The sequence below is a fragment of the Artemia sp. Qi Xiang Cuo genome, chromosome 2 (genome assembly GCF_049724085.1).
Source record: "Artemia sp. Qi Xiang Cuo chromosome 2, ASM4972408v1, whole genome shotgun sequence".
In the NCBI taxonomy this organism is placed as follows: Eukaryota; Metazoa; Arthropoda; class Branchiopoda; order Anostraca; family Artemiidae; genus Artemia; species Artemia sp. Qi Xiang Cuo.
The window spans coordinates 18,391,688-18,413,122 of NC_142795.1; the positions used below are offsets into that span (position 1 = coordinate 18,391,688).

The window sequence follows — 21,435 nt, forward strand, 5'->3', positions numbered from 1 at the left end:
ATTTAAAAATATGTTTGATTAATGATAAGCCTTCCAACCACGCACGACTGGGGAGTAAGAAATAGAGGTTAAAGGCGTTAGAACTTCTCTTTTCTTACTAGGGAAGAATGGAGGTCAGTGAGCCATAAAATATATCTCATTTTCAATCTTCTTCTTACCCCATTATTTAAAAACACTTATGAATAAACTCATCAGCGTAAAATAGGCGAATCAAAATTCAGTCTTCTGTATATTCTGATTAGTGATAATCATAGGGCTAAACGGAGGAATAACCATAGGGCTTTCCGGCCAACCGTCTAGGGCTAAACGGAAAGCAGGTCGTCCACGGTTGGGTGGGAGGATGTCGCAAAGAAAGATTTAAGGGAAACGGGATATATCTGGAGGATGTAGAGAGGGAGGCTTTAAATAGAGTAGGGTGGAAGAGGAGCGTGCGTACCTGTGTTGGCCCCAGGCGGCTTGGTGCTGTGGTGAGTTGTTAGTAGTAGTAGTAGTAGTATACAATCAGAATATATTGAATATTTTGGACATTAGCCTAATGAGTTATGTAGTTGGGCATTCGGCAATACACACAATTTTTTTTCGACGAGTTTTTTTGTCGGGTAGGGATGAAGTTTTGAAAAAAGTATGATGCTCCAGAGTAGTAATTCCGAAATCTGAACTACTCAATACTCGCTCCACCCTCTCGCCATGTTCAGAGCATCACCATTTAATCCCTTCAATGAGGCTCCAAATTCTTTACAAAAAAAATTCTCAATGCCTCTTTTCAACCTCTTTGAGAGGGTCCTGCTTTTTATTGGTCCAGCTGGATTGCCAAAAATCGCGATTAAAAAGCAAAAAGACCAGAACAGAGCAAGAGCAAAGCAAAATATAACCATCTGAACTGCTCTTTCATTGTAGTTCTTAACAGTTGAATCGGCTCACAAGTCTAATTGGTCGTTTTCTGTGTTAGTTTGTTTTTTGTTTTGTTTTGCACCATTAGTTTTTGTCCTATTGACTTTATTGATTGCTATTTTTTCTGTTGCCTTTGTGTGTTGCTGTAGACTAAAGCTAAATGTAAATGGATGATGTTGAATTTTTTATGTTTCGTCCATTTTCTGCCTTTGAATGTTTATGTAAGTTTGATTTTACAAATCAAAATTTTATTTTGATTTTTGCACATCAAAATGTAAATTTAATAATGATGATTATATAATAAGATGAATGGCAAAATAAACAATTATGTAAATCTGTAAATTTATACCAATACCATGGAAATAATTGTTCCACAAAATTAGGATAAACATCGCAATCATCTTTGACTTTTAAAATTAGTTTAACATTTTGAAGTTTGGAGAATCATCTAAATTTTGAATACTCTACTTTAGAGAATTTACATGGTTTAAAACACTGACTAAGCTCTGCCGTTTCTTTAATGACCTTGGAATAAGCTCTAAGTAGAGTAGAGTAGAAGAGTAGAATATTTTAATTTATAACACATACATAAATAAATGTCACAAAACAGCGCACATGCCAACGTACGCATAAAAACAGAAGAACCAGGAAACAACATAGAATCTGAAAAAAGAAGAATTATTCCAAAACAATAGAAAGAAACGTAAAATAACATATAAATAAAATATTAGTGTAGTGATCTACATGGTTTAAAACACTGACTAAGCTCTGTCGTTTCTTTAATGACCTTGGAATAAGTTCTAATACAGCTACGTTGGAGCATGGTCCAACGTACGCATAAAAAACAGAAGAGCCAGGAAACAACATAGAATCTGAAAAAAGAAGAATTATTCCAAAACAATAGAAAGAAACGTAAAATAACATATAAATAAAATATTAGTGATGTCAAGGGATTGTATTTTTGGTGAATCGTGGAGAATCGGTTAATCTCTTTCATTGATAAATTATTGTAAATTATGACCTTCCTATAAGTATATTTATTAATTGCAGATGAAACGTTTCTTGACGGAGGTGTTATGAAAAATTCTAAAATGGTAAATGAGAATTAACGTCATTTTGACTAGTCAACCTCCAAATAACTTAGATTTTGACTTTTTAAGCTTACTTTAAGGTTTTTCAAGCGTATAACTGTCAATTATCTAGCAGCTTGTGTATTTTTAATGATTCTATTTATTTATTTTTATTTATTTTATTTTGATATTTATATTAAAATAAAAATATATAAAATTTATTAAAATGATAAATATATTCATATTTATTTTTATTTATTTGTTTATTAAAATTTTATATATTAAAATTACCAAGGACAACGAAAATGAAATCTGAGTATTTGAATTCTTGATAAATGCAAAGATTGTTTTTTAGATTCAATCGGGTTTTATTGATATAAATAGAAATAAATAAACATAATTTATACTTGTCTTTGCAAGAACGCAGATTGAGTCCTTTAAACTTAACAATTCCTCATAATCATGCGTTACGGGTCTTTGTGAAACTTACACAATATATATGAATGAAAATTGAAAAAATAGGGAATTCATTTTTTAATGAAAAAGAACTCCATATGCAGTTACGCAGTTTTTGGCACCAAATTTAAAAAAAGAAACGCGTGTGAAAAATAAACCAAAAAGAATAATATGGCACCAAACACCTTGAGAAATTGTAACTTTCCTTTGAAAGTGTAGTTGTCTTTGGGACCACATAAGTTCATAAGTTCATAAGTTTATTAATCCACATTCACAAACAAATATATAAATTAAACAACACTTTCTCGCAGGAGAAAACCTGGGAAAGTTTGCGGTTTCGCTAAAGTCCATGTAACTACTTACCTATTAACTCGACTTTTTGTATATATCTATATATATATATATATATATATATATATATATATATATATATATATATATATATATATATATATATATATATATATATATATATATATATATATATATATATATATATATATATACATATATATATATATGAAAAAAAAATGATAAATAAGTAAATAACTGAATTAAAAATAATAATAACAAATCCACAGAGTGTTAATGTTTAAATTATAACAGAAGAAAAGCGTTGTCAGTTCTAAATAGTTTTTGCTTAGTAGTTTTACAAGTTTAATTAGTTGAAAACTAGTTTCACGGTTCAATGTGGCAACATTGACGAAAATGGGGTATTGCCTTAAAAACTTCATAATCTTAAGGCAACCCAAGACCTTACAAGAACAGCCATAATGGCCTTTTCCAGGCACGATTATCATAAGATGGGTCCAGGAAACCAAAAAATGTTTTTATTTTCATGTCATTGGCATTTAAAGTTAAACGTCAAATTTTTAGTAAATTTCAACTTAGTATACTAATCAATTACTGTTGTTTTAACACAGGGCTTGAGGGATGGAATAAACTTCAAAGAAATAATTTTTACAACATGAATCTTTACTTAGAATCTACGTTGGAGACAACATTCCTTTAAAAGAACAAAGGGGTGTATTGGAAATTTGCTGTCGTAATTGTATTATACTTGATATATGGAATAGAACATAATTTATTATAAAGCCTTGAAAGCTTGATGATTCTTTCTGGGACAGGGGTAGAACACGCAAAAAAAACATGGTCATGGAAGAAATTTCACTTTTTAAAGTTTTATATTAAAAATTATCTCGGGTCACATTAATTAATAACACATTATTATTCTTATTAAAACTAATTAGGTAGCTTTCAGCAGCGAATGGAAGTGGTGTCATTAGAACAAGTTAGTCCTCAATAAAAGCAATACCGTTTGGAAATAAATATGGACAAAACCCTTGTTTTATTACCATTATCAATAGTTGCAAAACCTATTTAGTAAAATTTACAGTTCGCAGCAAATAATCGAAATTTTTTTTGCTGATAAAGGAGCGATTTTTTTTTAAATTGCTTAGCTAAGACGTGTTTGTTTAAATTAAAATTGGTGTAAAATTGAAATTACTTTAAAGAAATTTATTTTTCTTCCTTGAAATCTGCGGTTCTAAGTGTGCAATTTATGTTTAAGGAAGACTTTATTAAACATTAATCTACAGCACAGTGCAAAATTGAAAAGTACACTATATTTACTATATTTACTTATCGGAAAGTACACTTTATTGAAGTACAATAAAGCTAAGTAAAGCACCTTTAATTTTAATTTAATTAAATACTAGCAAACGCATATGGCCCCTTTTTTAATACTAGTGCGGTAAATTTATCTTAATATCAAAGTTAATGTAAATTTTACTTTTTGAAGTAATATTAAAACAAAGCTACTTTCTTTTAGTTTTTTGTCCGACTTGAAAACATCAGGAAGTGTTTCACACAAAAAGGGGGAATCTTCGTCCTTGAAGAATTCAGTAAGTACCCATTTAATCATGTCTTATCAAGTCTATCTGGAAATGTATATTGGTGGCAATTAGTGCTATATTCCATCAGTTATTGGCACAAGTTTTTTATTCCATCATCATAAAACCAATTTTCAGCTGTTTAATTTTTTTTTTATCAAATATTCTTGATTTATCTTTTGAAGCCCCCTGGTTATTTTTTTTAAGCATCAGACAAATTTTGTTCTTTTTAAGTTTGTAATGAAGATTTCAGGTTTTTTTTCCGTTGGTGCAATTTTGTTTTTCAATTCTATACAGCTGGTTTTCAGCTTTCTGAAACTTGGTTTTCAGCTTGCCAAAAATTTTAGATTTTTCCTTTTAGAAAAATCTGAAATATAATATATTTTGGTCACTCTTCGGTCAAAGTTATACAAGCAAAGTCCGACTGTATAAAAAAAATTCGGACAAAAGGATTTCTTTAAAATGTAGAAAAAATATCTCTACTACTGCCGGTATTTCTAACTCACTGCAGCATCAAGCTGCCTAATGCCAACACAACTGATCATTCTCCTCCTCTGCCCTATTCTGTTTCTTTACTCCCTCCCTTGAAGTTCTAATATCTTTTGTATCTAATTCCTTATACAATTCGAGGAGTTTTTGTTATTTGTTTTGCCCTAGATGGATTCCCAAAAAGCATGCAATCTAAATTTTTATTTCAATATAGCCCTGGAGCGGAACTCCATCTCATTTTTGCATTATTTAGCTCATTTTATGTTCTATGCTTATTTAGCTTATTATTTACATCCTATTTAGTCTGTCAAACGAGTAACTAAAACTTAGAAGAAGTAAAAAAAAAATAAAAAAATAAAGATAATGACAATTTTCAAGAGTGACATAAGTATCTTTATCTTTGTTCCAAATGCAAAGGCACTAAAAGCAGATTGTCTTTTAAGAAAAAGTAATCCAAAGAAAAAGGGTATGTGTTTTAAAAAATCATTTTAAAGCATAAAACTAATTTTTTGAGTTAAAATCTAAAAAATATATTTAAAAGAAAAATTAAAATCCAGAGAAGTATCGGAAGATGTAAGATAAGCATTTGAGATAAGATAGTATACCCTCCCTCTCTACCCCATAAGGTTGTATGGCCGATAATGCAGAAGAAGTCGACCTAAAAAAATAGATTCTATAGATTCTGTTAGTACCTCTTCTACTACAAATGCTATTGCTAGCAATTCGTTACAGCATTAAGCCGCCAGAGGCAATGGCGGATCAAGGGGAGGCGAGGGGCCCCCCCCCCTAACGCCGTCTAAAGTAGTGTAATTTGCTTAATTAACGAAAGTTCGCGTTAATTAAACTTGCTTCTAACGCAAGTTTATCGGATCAACCTATTTTGTGCCCCCCTCCTAATAAAAGTCCTGGATCCGCCCCTGGCCAGAGGCCAATGCAACTTATCACAATCCTCTTATATCCTAACGATGTTCAAAAAATTCCTTCTTTGCTCTCTCTCTCTCTCTCCATAAAATTGCAGTCTTTTTAACTTTTTTTGTAATCTTCCCCGCCTCATTCAAAAACGTCCTACTTTTTGTTTGGGCCTAGCCAAGCAAAAACCTGCTTTATATGTCCTAGCCATCTTAACCTTTCTCTCATTATAGCTCTAGAAAGTGGGATAGGATCACATTTTTCGTACAGCTTACTGTTTGAAATACGACCTGTCAAACGGATGCTCAAAAGAATCCGTAGATAATTCCTCTGAAAAACATCTAATAAATTCTCCTCCGTCTTTTGGAGCGCCCGTATGGTTTCAGAACCATAATTGACTACTGCTATCATTGTATCTTCATATCGCTTTATATAAATAATATAACAGTAAGATCACGGCTCAGTAATTTGGGGCTACTAGATCCTCGGTGCGTACAGACAGCTCCTCCCATTTAATCTGCCGTCAGCGGTCTAGTGTATATTACCCTTGAACGCGTATTTTTGGAGAAACTTTCTCAAAATGCCTTTGAAACCAACTGGAGACTTCAAAACCTACTTGTAATTCCTAAAAACATCTAATAATAACATTACACTACTAATTACCGATTTTTATGTATGTATTGGAATAAATTAATTTAAAATTAGATTCTTTAAAATTTAGTGTTACAAAGGTGAAGCCAAGTTTCACGTTCAAGAAAAATCTGTTTTGTCTACCCGTGAAAAAATCTAATGTCGCTTTTGTTTATACTTGTTTAAATCAGTGGTTTCCAACCGATGGTATGCGTACCCCAGGGGGTGCGCTAAACCCTCGCAGGGGGTACGTGAAGATCCCAAAATTAATTTAGTCTTCATCTTTAAAACTTTTTTCTGACTTAGTTCCAACATTTTCCTCAAAATCAGATAACCCATTGTACGTAATTTAAGACTAATTTTCAATACTTTCACTTTCAGTAACCTGCTAATTTTTTCTCCATAGCCGTAAAGTCTCGATCAATTCTGTCGCAGACAATTTGAACATAGTGATTTCAGTATCTTGTCATCTGTTGAAAAACGATGTTAGTGAATTGTGGTTGCAAACAAACATGGATAGGTTCCTAATCAAGAATAACCAGAAGCCGAATGAATTGTATCCCAATCTCAGAACCTGTACCTAAAAAGAAGAAATATGACGAATCATGTTCGGTCAAAGAGGGTCGATATTTTTCAGAATACCTAGGGCTCGGATTTAGTGCGAAAAAGTCTGATTCAGTGAATGCACAGTGCGTTCTTTGTAGTCAAGTCTTGGCCAACAGTTCCATGAAACCTGTGCATATGAACCGCCATCTCAGTAATGTGCACCCTTCTCATTTCGGTAAGCCGATAGAGTTTTTCAAGCGTAAACAAAAAGCATTCGCTAGTAACTGTTTGGAAATTGTAAAAGTGGCATCAATTTCTTCCAAGGCTCTCCGGGCTTCATATGTTGTGTCCTATTTAGTTGCGAAGCAGCAAAAACTGCACACCATTGCCGAAAGTCTGCTATTACCAGCACTAGTGAAAGTCAGTGAAATAATGTTTGATACGAAAACTGCTACTGCCCTTCAGTCTATACCTGTGTCGAACAATACTGTTTCAAGAATGATAGAAGACATTGCAAGCAATATTGTCATGCAGGTTGTTGAGCAAATAAAGGTGACGAAGATGTTTGCCCTACAGCTTAACAAAAGCACGGATGTGTCAGGTGATGCTCAGGTGATCGTCTTATGTCCGATATCAAGACTCTTCTGACATTAAAGAAAACATTCTGTTTTTTCGAAACATACAGTCAAGAAAAATACAAGAAGAACTATGCAAAGTGATTGGCAAATTTTTCGCAGAAAGGGGCATCTTTTGGGACTGGTGTCTATCAGTTTGCAGTGATGGGGCTGGTGCCCTAAAAAGGAAGAATACTGGGCTCATGGCCTGGATAAAGAAGAAAAATCCAAAGGTGAAGTGGTTGCACTACATCATCCACAGGCAAGCTCTTGCATCGAAAAGGATGAACGCACATCTGCACGAGACCCTCAACGAGGTTGTAAAAGTTATCAACTTCATCAAAGCCTGACCACTGAACTCAAGACTGTTCAAGCTGCTCTGCCAAGAAATGGGTTCGGAACATCAACAGTAACTTCTGCACACAGAAGTTCACTGGTTGTCTCGTGGGAAGATATTAAACAGACTTTTCGAGCTTCGACAAGAAGTTCATATGTTTCTTCTGGAGTAAAAGCCTGCATTCAGTTCACTTTTTGAAAACCAGGACTTGGTTTGCAGGTTGGCCTATCTTGCGGATGTTTTCGACAAACGGAATGACTTGAATCTCCTAATGCAAGGTTTTCGGATGGACGAACTCTCCCTGAATTTGAAGATGTGTGCTTTCGTCAAGAAATTGGAGTTCTGGCTTAAAAAGGCTCAAAGAAACAGCGTTAGTGTCTTCCCGACCCTTGACAAGTTTGCGGACGATAGTGAAATTGATAACCTCAACACAATCTGTGATTTTATTCGGGAGCATCTGACAAAGTTGCGAGATGGACTCAAGTGTTATTTGGCCTGTTACATACAAGCCCTGTTTTATTTAGAAAAATTGTTCCAGTTTATTTCTCATCATTCTTGATGACCAACGTTTTTTCATAGAATGAAGTTATTAGAATGGGGATATGCAGGACGAGTAGCAGTGGCTATATCTTACTATTCCAAATTGACATGGAAAAAAAATGAACAATAGAAAAATCATCCATTAAAAAATGGGAGATATTAGAGATTACCACCAGTAGTAGATGCTAAAGGTGGGGGCATCGAGTATTGCTGAAGCTCCCCCTTCACATTCTATGTCAAACAACCTAAATAAACCACGACTTGTACGGTTAGATCCTTTTAACCTACCGGATCCTCTACAGAAGAAGAGGCCTCTCTCGGAAACTTCCGTGGACGTCTCTATTTACACGTCACTTCAAATCCCAGAGCTCGGTGATAGATTGGGGAGGAGGTGGGCTTCTGGTATTCACGAACGGTTATCTATACTCGAAAAAACAGGATCAAGCTCTAGAGTTGTATCACTAGATATTTTCTTTGATAGAAGATATCTGAACAACATTAGAGAACCCTCCTGTATCAAGCTCTTATCAAACTTCGCAGAATCTGTAAGCTGGGCGAGAAGGTAAAATACAGGCACTTTAAAAGGGTAAGAAACTTAATATTTGACTTCTTCGAATAAAAAATATAAACTGAATTCAGAATGAGCAAAATATAAAAATATCACGACAAACCGCCCATGGGATTCTGAACCAATTAGTGACGACGGCTGTTGCGCGCGAGATACTATATCATCCGAATGAAAGGACTGGCCCTCCCCAGGACCACCAGGTTTTGGACGGTTGAAATGTCTTGTCTTGCCAGCGTGATGACTTATAGTCAGCTTTTATTATTGTACACTGAGCTAATTAACGAGTTATTCCCAGACGTCTAGTAATTCTCATCCAAAAAGAAAATACTGAAATGGAGCTAAAAGAAAGGCTAAAAAGATATTTAATTAATAGTTAAGGTAAAGGTTGAAGCAATTAATTTAGAGAGGGAATAATATTAAACTTATGAAAATGATATTTACCTTATAATTAGGGCCAGTGGCCCAACAGGAGATTAAATCGAATTGCAGAAGAACTGCATTAAACTTCAATGAATGATTTAAAGAACTGTCCTTCATTGACTCCTCTGAGTCAGAATTTCTGAGTGACCCTTCTGACAGTGATTAATAGTTATGATCTTAACGCTAGGGGTTTGCTTCAGTTCTTAATTATCATTAGTAACTAATTATGTATTATCTTCGTTTGAAGACAGCAGGTAACACGAAATTATATACAATTTGAAATTCCCCATGAGTAGAAGGGACTACAATGCTAGATCTTTTTTACGCAATGTAATCATTTCAGGGACTAATTGTTTATATCTGGCCTTTTAGACTGAAGATATAACATATAATAAGTGATTATTGAGCTCTGGAACACACCCTATAGACAAAACTATTCTAATTTTCCTGTTTTTCTTATCTAATATTTAGAATAATTTTGATACATATCAAACTGAAAGTATCTTTTTGAAAAATTGATTGACAAATCTATCTTATGCATCAAAAAATCTCTTATAAACTAGCCCGCTACTTTAGATATTAAACTAATCTTGTTGTTCCAGTTTTCCGTTTTCCTGTTTTCTGTTTGTTCTTTCCCTGGAATTCTCCTGTTTTTAGAAAAACAGGAATTTTCTTAGAAAATGATTACAACTCGGAAATTTCAGTGTTTGATATCATGTCACATAAATTAAAAGAATTCTTCTCCATGAGAAGGGACGGGTTATCAATTCGGGGAAGATTAAGTATATGGGCCAGGCAGCAGATAGGGTCCTTACATTTGCCCAATGTGGAAAGATACTGAGGAATTTTTTTGGATTTTGTAGGGGAATGTAAAGAACTGGTAGATTTAAGTAATACATTTTTGGAAGAAGTTTTGTTGTTAGAACTAATTGGATAAGAAAAACGGATTTTTGGGAAATTCTACTGCTTGAGAAATTCCTGCGAGTTGGACCAAGCCATACACCTTTTTTCTCAAGGTCTATGACGGTTGTATTTTTGCGTATGAGTTTGATTTTTTTTTATTCATATTCACTAATTTAAATAGCCATCGCATGACTTAAAAAATAAACATTAAGCTATGCCACTTTTACAATCACAAATAAAACCCCCCAAAAAAGTTGCTTGTTAGATGCGGGAATAAAATAGGACGCGAAAGGGTTTGCTAATCTGTTCGTGACACGTTGTTGTTTCTTCTCATATCTGGTAAGTCTGCTGGTCTATGCGGAATGTGGGGGAAAAAATAGGTTTTTTTCGTTTAAATATTAAGTGCTGTTGCTTGTTAGTTTATTTTTTATTCGTTTTGTGAAGGCCCTTGTTCAATTTGTATGAATAAATTATTAATATTATTATTACTGCTATCGTTCTTGAAGATTAACCAATTGTTAATAGCTACAATAATTACAGTATAATTGTGTCAAGACTGTTAGAATTACCTGAAAATCAATGTTATATTCTTCTGACGAATTAAATTAGCCTTAAATATTAATATTCGAATAAGTTTAATATTCTTTACTACTTTTTTTGTTGCAGATCCAAAAACGCGGCAAGTTACACAAAGACGTTATCAGTCCTCAATGGTAAGGCATTTTATTTATCCTTCTTTTCTTTCACTTTCTTAGTTAAGTAAATGAGTCGTTTAAAGCTGACGTTCTGTAAGAAATGAACTGGTGTACTGAAAGAATATCGCCCGGTCTAAACTTCTTATATTGCCAAAATTAATGTTTGATTTTCAATTTTATCATTAATTTCATTTTTAGTTTAATAAATACGTAAAATACAGAGAATTTTTAGTCTAAAATAGGAAACATATTAATAGATGCATAATAAAACAGCCGTAAGAGGGTCAGTGTTGCCGACGCTTTAAGACAAATTGTACCAGTTTTCCGACCAAAGTAGTACCGCAAGAGATTAATTTGTATCATCTGGACAGTAGGCTAAAAATTTGCCGCTCGCGTCGCTTTGCGACGCTCACCGGTAGTTATGTTTAATTGATTTCGCTGAAAACTGAGAAAAAGTCCTAGGGCAAGAGCAGGTAAATGAACCCAAGGCAGTAGCAACCTCATAGCTTGAAATATAAAGAATGCTTCTATAGGCTTTCTCAGCTTAACAAAATAGCAGACCCGAACCGCTAAAAGCATTTTAGAAGAAGGTTTCAGTAAAATTTTCTAAAGCGTTTTCTAATCTGATCGTTGGGGTTAAACCATCCTTTAAAAATTTTTGGCATTAATGTGAATAATGGATAAAGTAAGAAGGCCAATAACGTAGTGTCAACAGCTTATAATCCACCTTTAGGATGAGTAACGAGCGCCAGAAGCTAAAAAAACATCAGCAATCACGCCATGAAAGTGGCTAACACCACAATTTCCCATAGGTCCACGGACTAGGCTACCCAGCGACGAATTACGCGTTCTGCTGTTTCTTTTTGTAGCCCAGCTTTTTCATATCCCCTTCCACACTTTTTCGACTTTGGATGCAGAACCGTTTTCAAGGGTGGTTTTCAATTCTTTGAGACTATCCGTTTTGAACTGAGAAGCCCGTTTAGGGTGGTGAAACCGAGACGATTTCTAATGCTGGTTTTGTTCAGATTGACAGCTCACAAAGTTTACTCAGCAGCAGTAGAAGCGCTTGGGAGAACAAATAATCGTAAAATGAACTGCCCGAGCCAAAGAAAACGCTTGGCTCCATAAACATCTTTTTGCCTGTAACCCCGAGTCCAAAACACGGCTTCAATCGAAGTACCAAGCTCAGAGCAAGCCATTGTCACTCAGTAAATTCGGAAACTGAGCCAGAAGCGGTGCCAGGTTTGGCTTATTTTACTCTACTCCCATAGCATAGCGGGGATGAAGCCTTTCGAAGTTTTTTACCGATGAATACCTGGAGTTGAAAAAACGCTTTCTCGTCTCATCACAGAGCACGATAAAAAATTTCCTATACTCTTTTTTAAACTCAACCGCAACAGATGGAGATACGTTTTCTTTGGCAAAAATCACTTCAACTCGGCCCCCAATTTCCACGTCCTTGACATCGACGTAGAAGTTGGTTTCATGTGGGTTTATGAGGCAGGAATCACTTTCTTTGATATAACTAGACAACAAAAAGTGGGATGCTATTTTCTTGTACGCTTCAGCAAAACGATTATAGACAAGATGAATCTGGGTGTCTTCTGCCTAAAGTTGCATGTTTAGGTCTTCGATATAATTCAAAATATACACCAGGAAGGCAAAGTAAGCCTCGAAAACCACTGACAGCAGATTTTTTAGTATGGCACTGGCCCTCCCCGGCTTGTTTTCCTCTTTACGACTTTCCGCACGGAAGAATAAAGTCAAGCAATCCCACTGCTCCAAACATCGAGCTACGACGGCTTGTCTAGACAACCATCGAGTTGCTATATTTCTCAAATTTCGATGTTCTTTCAATTCAATTTAGTTTTGCAATTCTAAAATCTCACTGGCCCGTTTTGGGCTGCGACAAATATAGCCGTATATATCCTGACAAAAATCTTCAATTTCTTTTCACAATTGTCTGCCGGCATCACTAGCACATATGTGAATGGAATGGCTAGAACAACCAAGTACAAATAAACTTGAGCAGTCTTCTGACAGCTTCGCCTAAACACCATCTTGCTCCTCCGTCACAATCGATGCATTGTCTGCGGCAAATCCTATTAGGTTTGCCTTTAGAGCTCCAATTTCTTGAAAACGTAGTTTAGTTATGGCCCGGTAAACATCTATGTATCGCATTGCACCAGGACCTCTAAATTGTATCGAAAACGGTACAATTGTACCGCGTTGGCAACGCTGGAGAGGATACTAACTAGTTTCTGATTAAGACCGTTTCTCCTTCGCCTTTTTCGGGTGAGGTTAACCGAGTGGTGTTGATTGACCAATCAGGGTGCACTCATAAAGCGTATTGTTCTCACCCCATCAAGACGTGCATTATTATTCATTGTCTCTGATATATCTTGACCAGCTTTGCCCAAAATAGGCAAATTCAGACATGACTTAATAGAACCCGTTCTTTACACCTAACGCATCTTCATAACGCATGAAAATTCCTCCCCTCTAATTGTTAGTAAAAGCTTAAGTAATATTGTTACTAAATTGTTATTAAAAGCTTAAATAAAACTAATTGTTAAAAAAAGCTTAAATAAAATTAATGATATTGTTACTTTATTTGCCAAAAAATTATATAATACAATAGGCTAATATAACACCGAATATTATATGTATAGTACAAGATTATTTAAAAATAGTGTTTTCAAAGCTAAAATTAAGACACATACACAATAACACAATACTAAAATTAAACCAAATGACACTGAAAAATGAGGAGATAAAAAAATTTATGGAAACCTGATCAAAATCAGGGCATCATGAACTACCAAGGGCGACTATGTGTTTTGGAGTTGTAAAAAAACAGACAAAATTAAATCATTATTACCATACTCGAATAAGCTCCCTCTTGTATTTGAAATAAGTCGACCCTTGAGGCAAGCATGACGAATACCTTCACCATATTATTTGCAATAGGATAAAAAATATAGATTTTCTAAATGAAAGTCAAGATCAAAATTGACACATAAAGGAGGCTGCCCCGCTCCCTCATTCTTTACGCTAAAGTTTTATTAGTGCTTTAATAAAACTTTTTTTAAGCGTAACAAATAGCTAACAGGTAATGGTGTATCATTTACTTAGCCTTCTGTTTTTTAGTAAATTTTGGATAAATTAACTCTTTTATTGAATTTTAAAAATGAATTGTTTCAAAAAAGTTTTTATTACCAATAAGCAATAGTGTCTGGAAACATCTAAAGTGAATTAGCAGTTAGAGAATCCTGAATGGCTAATAAAGATTATATCTCAGATAATAAAGAGGCCAATGAACAATATTTTATAGTGTGATTTTGGAATTGTTGGATAAAATAGAATTAAGAAAAAAATAAAACTTAGTTCTTACGTATTAGCATCAAAGATGATGATTTCAAAATAGTGACTATAAATGAACGCTTATTGTACTGCAATATTGAACATAAGGTGTGGAAGGGGGGTCAATTCCCTACATTTATGAAATCAAATTTGTGTACCAGCAGTTCGCTTTTGATGCCTTTAATACTTTCTCTTCTTAAATTTTGAGTTTAAATTAATGTCACTCCTTCAGCTTTGCATGCAATTTTTTTAATTACTGTGTATTTATTTCTTCTCCTTTCAAGTCCCATTCTATTGCACTTTCTGTACACAGAGCATTTTCTGTTTGCTTAACACAATATTCTGAAGAAGTCATTCAGACTGCACTGGAGCTTGGTATGTGACCCTTTTTTTTCCTCTACAATTTGTTTTTGTAATTTCTTATTTTATTTTTATCCTATCTCTTATTGTTTAAGAGACATCCCCTAACTATTAACACTTAACTTGTAACAATTATAGACTTGGGACATTACACAAATTAATTCATAACAACTGAGTTATAATACTTTTCACAATTAAAGTTGGATTCCAAAATTTGTTGAATGAGACATCATTCTAAAAATGAAGTAGAAAAATACGTACCTAATTGAATAATTATGCAAGTTTGATCTTTATAGATGATTTTAAGAAAATCAAATATCGAAATTATTTTTTAGGAGCGAAAATACCCCACCTTCCTCCTCGGGGGAAGTATTCACTTGCGTTTTTATGAATGATGTAAAGCAGCGCATATAAAGCTTTCTCTTTACAATTTCGATTTTTTATATTCTCTTTTTATGGTTCTATCTTTAATTGGTTTAAAGATGCTTGCTGTCTTGTACTTGACATGTAACAATGATTTTTTTGCATTCTGGCCTAAATTCAAATTTAGCTTCAAAATTTGTTTCTAAGAAAAATAATTGTAAAAACCAAATGAAAGATCGTAACTAATGGTCGTACAATTTCGATTGTTGCGTTTTTGTAAACGATTCTCTATAGAAGGTAATGTGTATTTTAAAAAATTGTCAACTCTGTTATTTTTTGTGTAAACTCCGCTTTGAACTTTGTGCTTTATTTTCTCTCTACAGTCTTTGTTTTCTGTCTATCTTATGTTTCATCTCTCTCTCAAGAAGAGACATATTCGACCTAATGACATTTAGAGTATGACAAATACAAAACAGTCTTATGGTGGGTTTCTACATTTTTTCTTCCAAAAAGGAGTTAATTAAAAAACCTTGCTGAATGTAATGTCATTTTGGATATATTGTTTGTAAGAATAATTTTAATAGAAGTTCAGTCTCTAAGTCACTTTTTGGATGCCAGAATTTTCTCCCCCCCTCTTCCTCCAAACTTCCCTTGGGTGGGTTTTTTGTAGCATGTTTATGAATATGCAGAAAAAAAGGAAAAACTAAAAGTACGAGTTCTAAATGCACTAGAGCATGATCACCCTTTTCCCCTTAAAGTTATGGTTCTATAATTTTCGATCTTTCTTTTGAATTCTAAGTCTTATTGATTAAACAACAGGCCCCACCTTCTAACACTTGCATCATAGTAAGTGGCCTGTATTATTTCATAGTGGTAACTGGCCCCCAACCACATTGTACTTCATGGCTGAAGGGTTATCAGCACCGCTGCTTTGGACTGCGGAGGCTTGTGTTGCATTTTTTACCTTTTTTTAGTGATAAACAATTAAATTATGTTTTAAAATTTGCTTCTACTAAACTGCAAAGAAACATAAAGAAAAGCTGTAATTAATTGCTTTATCACTTCGAAATTTTAACATTTAAAGACAAGGAGAAATAAATTAATATTCAACGCAAGTTTAGCATACTTTTAAACTACAGCCAACTCTATCAGTGTTTTTAGAGGTCCCTTTTAGTGTTTAAATTAACTACAAACTCTTGAAGGGTCTCCAAAAGGAAATCCAAACAGATGCTGACAAATTAGTCACTATTTTTTTTTTTTTTTTTTTTTACATTTGCTTTTAGTGAGTGAGCTTTTAATTAATGAGCTTCCAAAAAAAAATCCTGTTTTGGGGAAATTGAATGAAAATAAAAACACGTGATTCATGTGGAAGATGTTAGAGATTTGATGGAATAACTATGTAAGTTAGGAAATTTGGTCTAAAAAAAGGCCGAAATTTGTCTTTATAAAGAAGCAATCTCTTAGTTAAAGATTGTTGAAGGGGGGAAATATGTGTTGGTGAAATTAGAGGAAAAGTTAGACTTTGGAAGAAGTATCCTATCCTAGAATCATCCTTAACTGGAGAATACTCCTGCATCTACAATTAGCTAGGTAGTATACAAGTGCAGTAAATCTCCTTCAAAGGAACTTTACTAATTACCTAAACAACTGGGAAAAATTGAATGAATGCTTTACTATTCTTGGCAAAGTCTAGCACAATAGGGAACTGTACCATGGATTGATCTTAGGGGCTTGGTTTCTCGAAGAAAAATCTCTTTTGCCTATAAAAACTGGTGAAGCTGCCCAGCTTGCTACATTTGAAAGGGTTTAACCAGCAAAGATGACATATAGCTCTTTTGGATCAGATCAAGCCGACCGGATCAAAACTTCCCAACAAGGAGCTTGGCAATAACCCTACATCAGAAAAAACCCACACCCGAGAGTCACAACTACGCTTGAAGTACTTTAAAATTAGTTGTTATAAAGTCTTGGAGATAGAGGTGACAGTCTTCTTATTCGTAGAGCAGTAGGCATAAATAGAGACCCATTACTGCTAATTATGGCCACAGTGTCTGACAATGAGTCACGATATTCCGTGACTCATTGCCCAGTGACTCATGCCCAGGGGTCAATCCCCTGGGCATATGACGCACCGACCGCGGCATAAGAAAAGATCTCTTGAGGGGCAATCTGATGTGGGAGAAACAACTTCTCTTACTCGTACTAACTCTTAGGATCAAGTGTCGCGTGCCCCCAAACAAGTAAAATGACATCATTTTTATACAATCCTAAAAAGTGCTTATGCCAGAATTGCCTCTCAGTCACTCGGACTATCTGCCTTGGATTTTTCTACAATTAAACCATGGCTTGATGCCCGCAACTGCTTGATTTTAATTACGAGTGGTGTGTTATTCTGCCCTCTCTTTTGAAGGACGAGACTTGCCTGCCCAAGCCAGTCCAAAGCTGTTAAACGGAGCTCTAGACACGGAATGATTAAATGTCGGACACTTTTATACAGTGTTCACTGCTCTTCTGCTAAGGGGACGAAAAAAAGAGATAGGCAAGCTCTATTTTAAAATATCACACCCGGGAGGGCAACAATAGCCCAGAAATTAGGGATGCTACATTGTTTGTGTGTGTTTTTTTTTAGTTGTTGTTGAAGCGATGAACCTTTACTGCCCGAGTGTCCAATCAGCCTCCCGATAGCAATAACAGTAATGATAACAAATAAAGCTATAGAATGAGATAGACATAAAATGAACAGAAATTATAATAAATATAATGTCAAACTTCGATAGAAAAGGACATGTCTTTTTCGACCTTTTAAGGATTTAATACTACAAGTAAAGTCTAGAACTAGACAGTTAAATTTCGGCGACTTATCTCCTATACTTGTATGCAAAAGTCTATAAATAGCAAAAAGTATCAAGGCTACGCTTGAGCTAATTTAAAATTAGCTCCTATGTAAAATAGGAGCTTTTCAAAAACTCTAGCTTTAATGGTAAAGAGTCCATATAAAAGAGTCAAAACTACACCGTAACTAAATTACAATGTAAAAATCTGACTCATTTCTTATAACTAGGAAATAATTTTCGTTTCAACTCCCCAACCCCGATTTTTCGTTGTAAAATCTTGTACAGCTGTTGCTGTACTGAAAAAAAAGCCTTTTATATTCAGATAAATTGCTAGGCTACATTCTGCGCTGCACACAATTATTTTTCCTTATTGCGCCGACACTAGTAATGTAATACCGAGGCTGGAAATAGGTATTTTTGTCACTTTCGGTAAACGAAAGTGAAAGCGAGAGCTTTATTTCCAAATTCGCAAAATCTTTTGCGTTAGGCTTGTTGTTTCCGATACCTTGTTGTTTCCGATACCTTGTTGTTTCCGATACCTTGTTGTTTCCTTGTTGCTACCTTGTTGTTTCCGATAGCACTAGTGAGTACTGAATTGGGTGCTCAAGCAACATGGAAAACCGATGATCAACATAAGACAGTTTACATTTTTTTCATCTATAAAAAGTTTCATCTATATAAATGTTTGTTTTCCTTGGTCAGTTGTCTGGCCTTAGACCTAGAATCTGTTGTTCCGTTTAAACAAAAACCCACATTTCAAATCTTCATTTTCATCCCAGTTGAATCAAATTCTTTTGATACACACAAAGGCTGGTTATATCCCATGTATAGCATATAAATACCGAAAGGGAAACGGAACTATTGCTAAACTACACTTCTTTGAGCTTTAACTCCATTGGTTTGTTTTTGTGACGTATTGTCAGAAGTTTGTCATATTCTTCCTTATTTCTGGAGTGAAAAATAGAACCCGCCTTTTAATCCAAATTAACTAATACTTTGGGTTGACTAATGGTAAGTGACAAATATTGACCACCGTAGACAGAATGTACAGTATCGACAAAGGATATACTCTCCATTGAAAATAAGTGACACAGATTTAAAACCACAAAAAACTCACACGTGCATGCACGATTCCGATGTACACATCACGAGAAGCCTATGGAAAAACCAGTTTTATTTTTGTCCGACCACTAGCAACTAAACTAAGGTTCTGACGTATATACCCAAGGTCAGTATGCGCGGTATCAAATGCGTTTCATGTTTGGAAAAAGAAGACGCTACGGTCTACAGTGATATTGACTGACAAGGAAATACAATTTCCAGTGAGACAAACAACTCCGCCATTTTAAAATTAATCGGTTCTTTGTAAGAAATATTAAGCCAGAGAATAAATAATTTTATTATAAATTTTTTTTTCCTTCAAGTATATTCTCTGTTGTTTTGCGAAAAAACTTACTGTTGTCGCAGCTGTACCAGTTGCGTTATCTTCAGTATACAAAACGGTTTAATAACAAAATTTCCCAAGTTCTAGCTCTCCTTGAAGGCCGATATAGAAACCTCTTCTGTCATAACAGAACAACGTCTGTTGTTCTGAAAAATAACTTACTGTTATCGATACTTTTGCTTTGGCACCAGTCGCACACGCTTCAATATACAGGATGTCTTGATAACAAACTTTCTCAAGTTCTAGCTGTCCTTTAAGGTCAATATTCACACGGCTATGTGTGAAACTTTCCAATGTAACCTTTTTAATCTTCTTTAGCTCTCTTTTTAATATTCTAAATCCACATGTCAGGCACAGCCTCAACGTCCCCCTTTGCGTATAGAAACCCCACAGGGGTTGAGGTATTGAGTTTACTTCCAGCCAATCCCGAATGACGACCTTCAGGGTATGAACAATGAATTAGGTGCTTTCAGGAATACACATTAAGGCGGGGTGGTTGTCTTTCATACTCTTTATACTATTGAAGTTGATACTACCAAGTGTGCAGCTTTCCGATTTACCTTCTTATTCCTCTTTAGATTTCCATTTAATCTTCTAAATCATATTAAAGCCTCAAAAGATAAGATCAAATTGGAAAGCTGCTAATTTAGTCATTTGGAAAATTAAATCAGAATCTTAATCCTTGAATTCAGGCTAGTTAGTTGTGGTTCAGGAATGTGATTGGTTCAGAAGGTGTCTTTTAAGTGCACGTCATAAGTTGTGGTTCAGGAATGTGATTGGTTCAGAAGGTGTCTTTTAAGTGCACGTCATAAGTTGTGGTTCAGGAATGTGATTGGTTCAGAAGGTGTCTTTTAAGTGCACGTCATAAGTTGCTTTTAGGAATGTGATTGGTTCAGAAGGTGTCTTTTAAGTGCACGTCATAAGTTGTGGTTCAGGAATGTGATTGGTTGAGAAGGTGTCTTTTAAGTGCACGTCATAAGTTGTGATAGTATAAGTTGGAATTAATTGTATATTCTATTGTCTTTGTATCCTGGTTCTTTTGTATCTTTGCTTCTTAGGACATTGGATTTTTGTTTTTCTTTAAATTTTCTTTGGTTCGGCGCAAAAAATGAAGCCTGAAAAGCGACACAAGATACAAGACATTCTTTTTTCTTTATTGAAATGTCCTAGCCAACTATTAAGACCGGATCGGCAACTCATGGCAAATAAGGAAAATCTATGTCCGAAAAATATTCCCTATCACCAACTTTCCCCTAAATCAAACATCTTAATCGAGTATCTATCGACGAGAGAAAATGCAGACCGGTGGAAAGTCTGGATTTTATGTGTATCATAGGCAGCGCTATGATAGGCGTAGTGGTAGTCAATAAGCTATTTATATGTATTTTGGCCTATTGGAAAAATTCAGTTTAAGAATTGTGAGATAAAAAACACAAATCTTTGGCAATGATTATATCTATTTTTCAGGCTGATCAAATATGTTACGCTGTACTGTGCGTTTTCTCGTATGTCGCTGCCAATATGCAAGAGAAGAAATAGAGAAGTGCCAATGATGGATTTTGTTAATACGCTTTTTAAATTAATACTATTTTAGACGTATCATAATTGGAGTGAAGCCGTGTAGTTTCCTTTTTTTAAATAAATCAGCGAAATAAATTTCGTAACTAACACTATTTTATTCAGTCGCATGATTTGAAACTAGGAAGCTTAGAATTATTGGTACTTAGTAAATTTTTTTCCGTTTTTACAAACTTATTTAAACATTATTTATGCTTAATCAGATTTTGTATTAGTGCATGCATGCTTTCTTTTCAAATTAGCCATTAAACATCTCTTTACGATGTTTCACTGTCCCACTAGCGGCGAGGGGAAAAAATGAGAAAAAAAAGGAGACATCACTGCTCCCAATGCGAAAGTGATTTTCCTTGCTGCTCAAGATGGGACACGGTAATTCTCTTATATGGAGGACTCGGCTATGGAAATTCCAATCGTGCAGTTTTTGTTTCGATCTGACACCAATTTCGAGGGGTATCAGGCTATTTTATAAAATATCAATATATTTGTAAATCTTCGGCTACCATAAACTGGAGTTCGTCTTTATTAGGTTGTAT

At 34.6% G+C, this 21,435-nt stretch overlaps 1 protein-coding gene across 4 annotated transcripts in view; it reads left to right on the forward strand.

The window, feature by feature from the left end:
* Nucleotides 1–20,986, forward strand: part of Rab3-GEF (Rab3 GDP-GTP exchange factor) — a 231,527-nt gene extending 210,541 nt beyond the window's left edge. For 3 of the 4 annotated variants that reach the window (XM_089099420.1, XM_089099424.1, XM_089099435.1), the window contains 4 exons: nucleotides 4,249–4,321; nucleotides 10,932–10,978; nucleotides 14,608–14,698; nucleotides 20,792–20,944. In XM_089099420.1, the coding sequence (XP_088955546.1) occupies nucleotides 4,249–4,321; nucleotides 10,932–10,978; nucleotides 14,608–14,698; nucleotides 20,792–20,796 (216 nt within the window). In that variant the 3' untranslated portion in view covers nucleotides 20,797–20,944. Of the gene's footprint in view, nucleotides 1–4,248; nucleotides 4,322–10,931; nucleotides 10,979–14,607; nucleotides 14,699–20,791 lie in introns of all 4 variants that reach the window. The other variant, XM_089099430.1, reaches the window with a different exon arrangement.
* The last annotated feature ends 449 nt before the right edge of the window (nucleotides 20,987–21,435 follow it).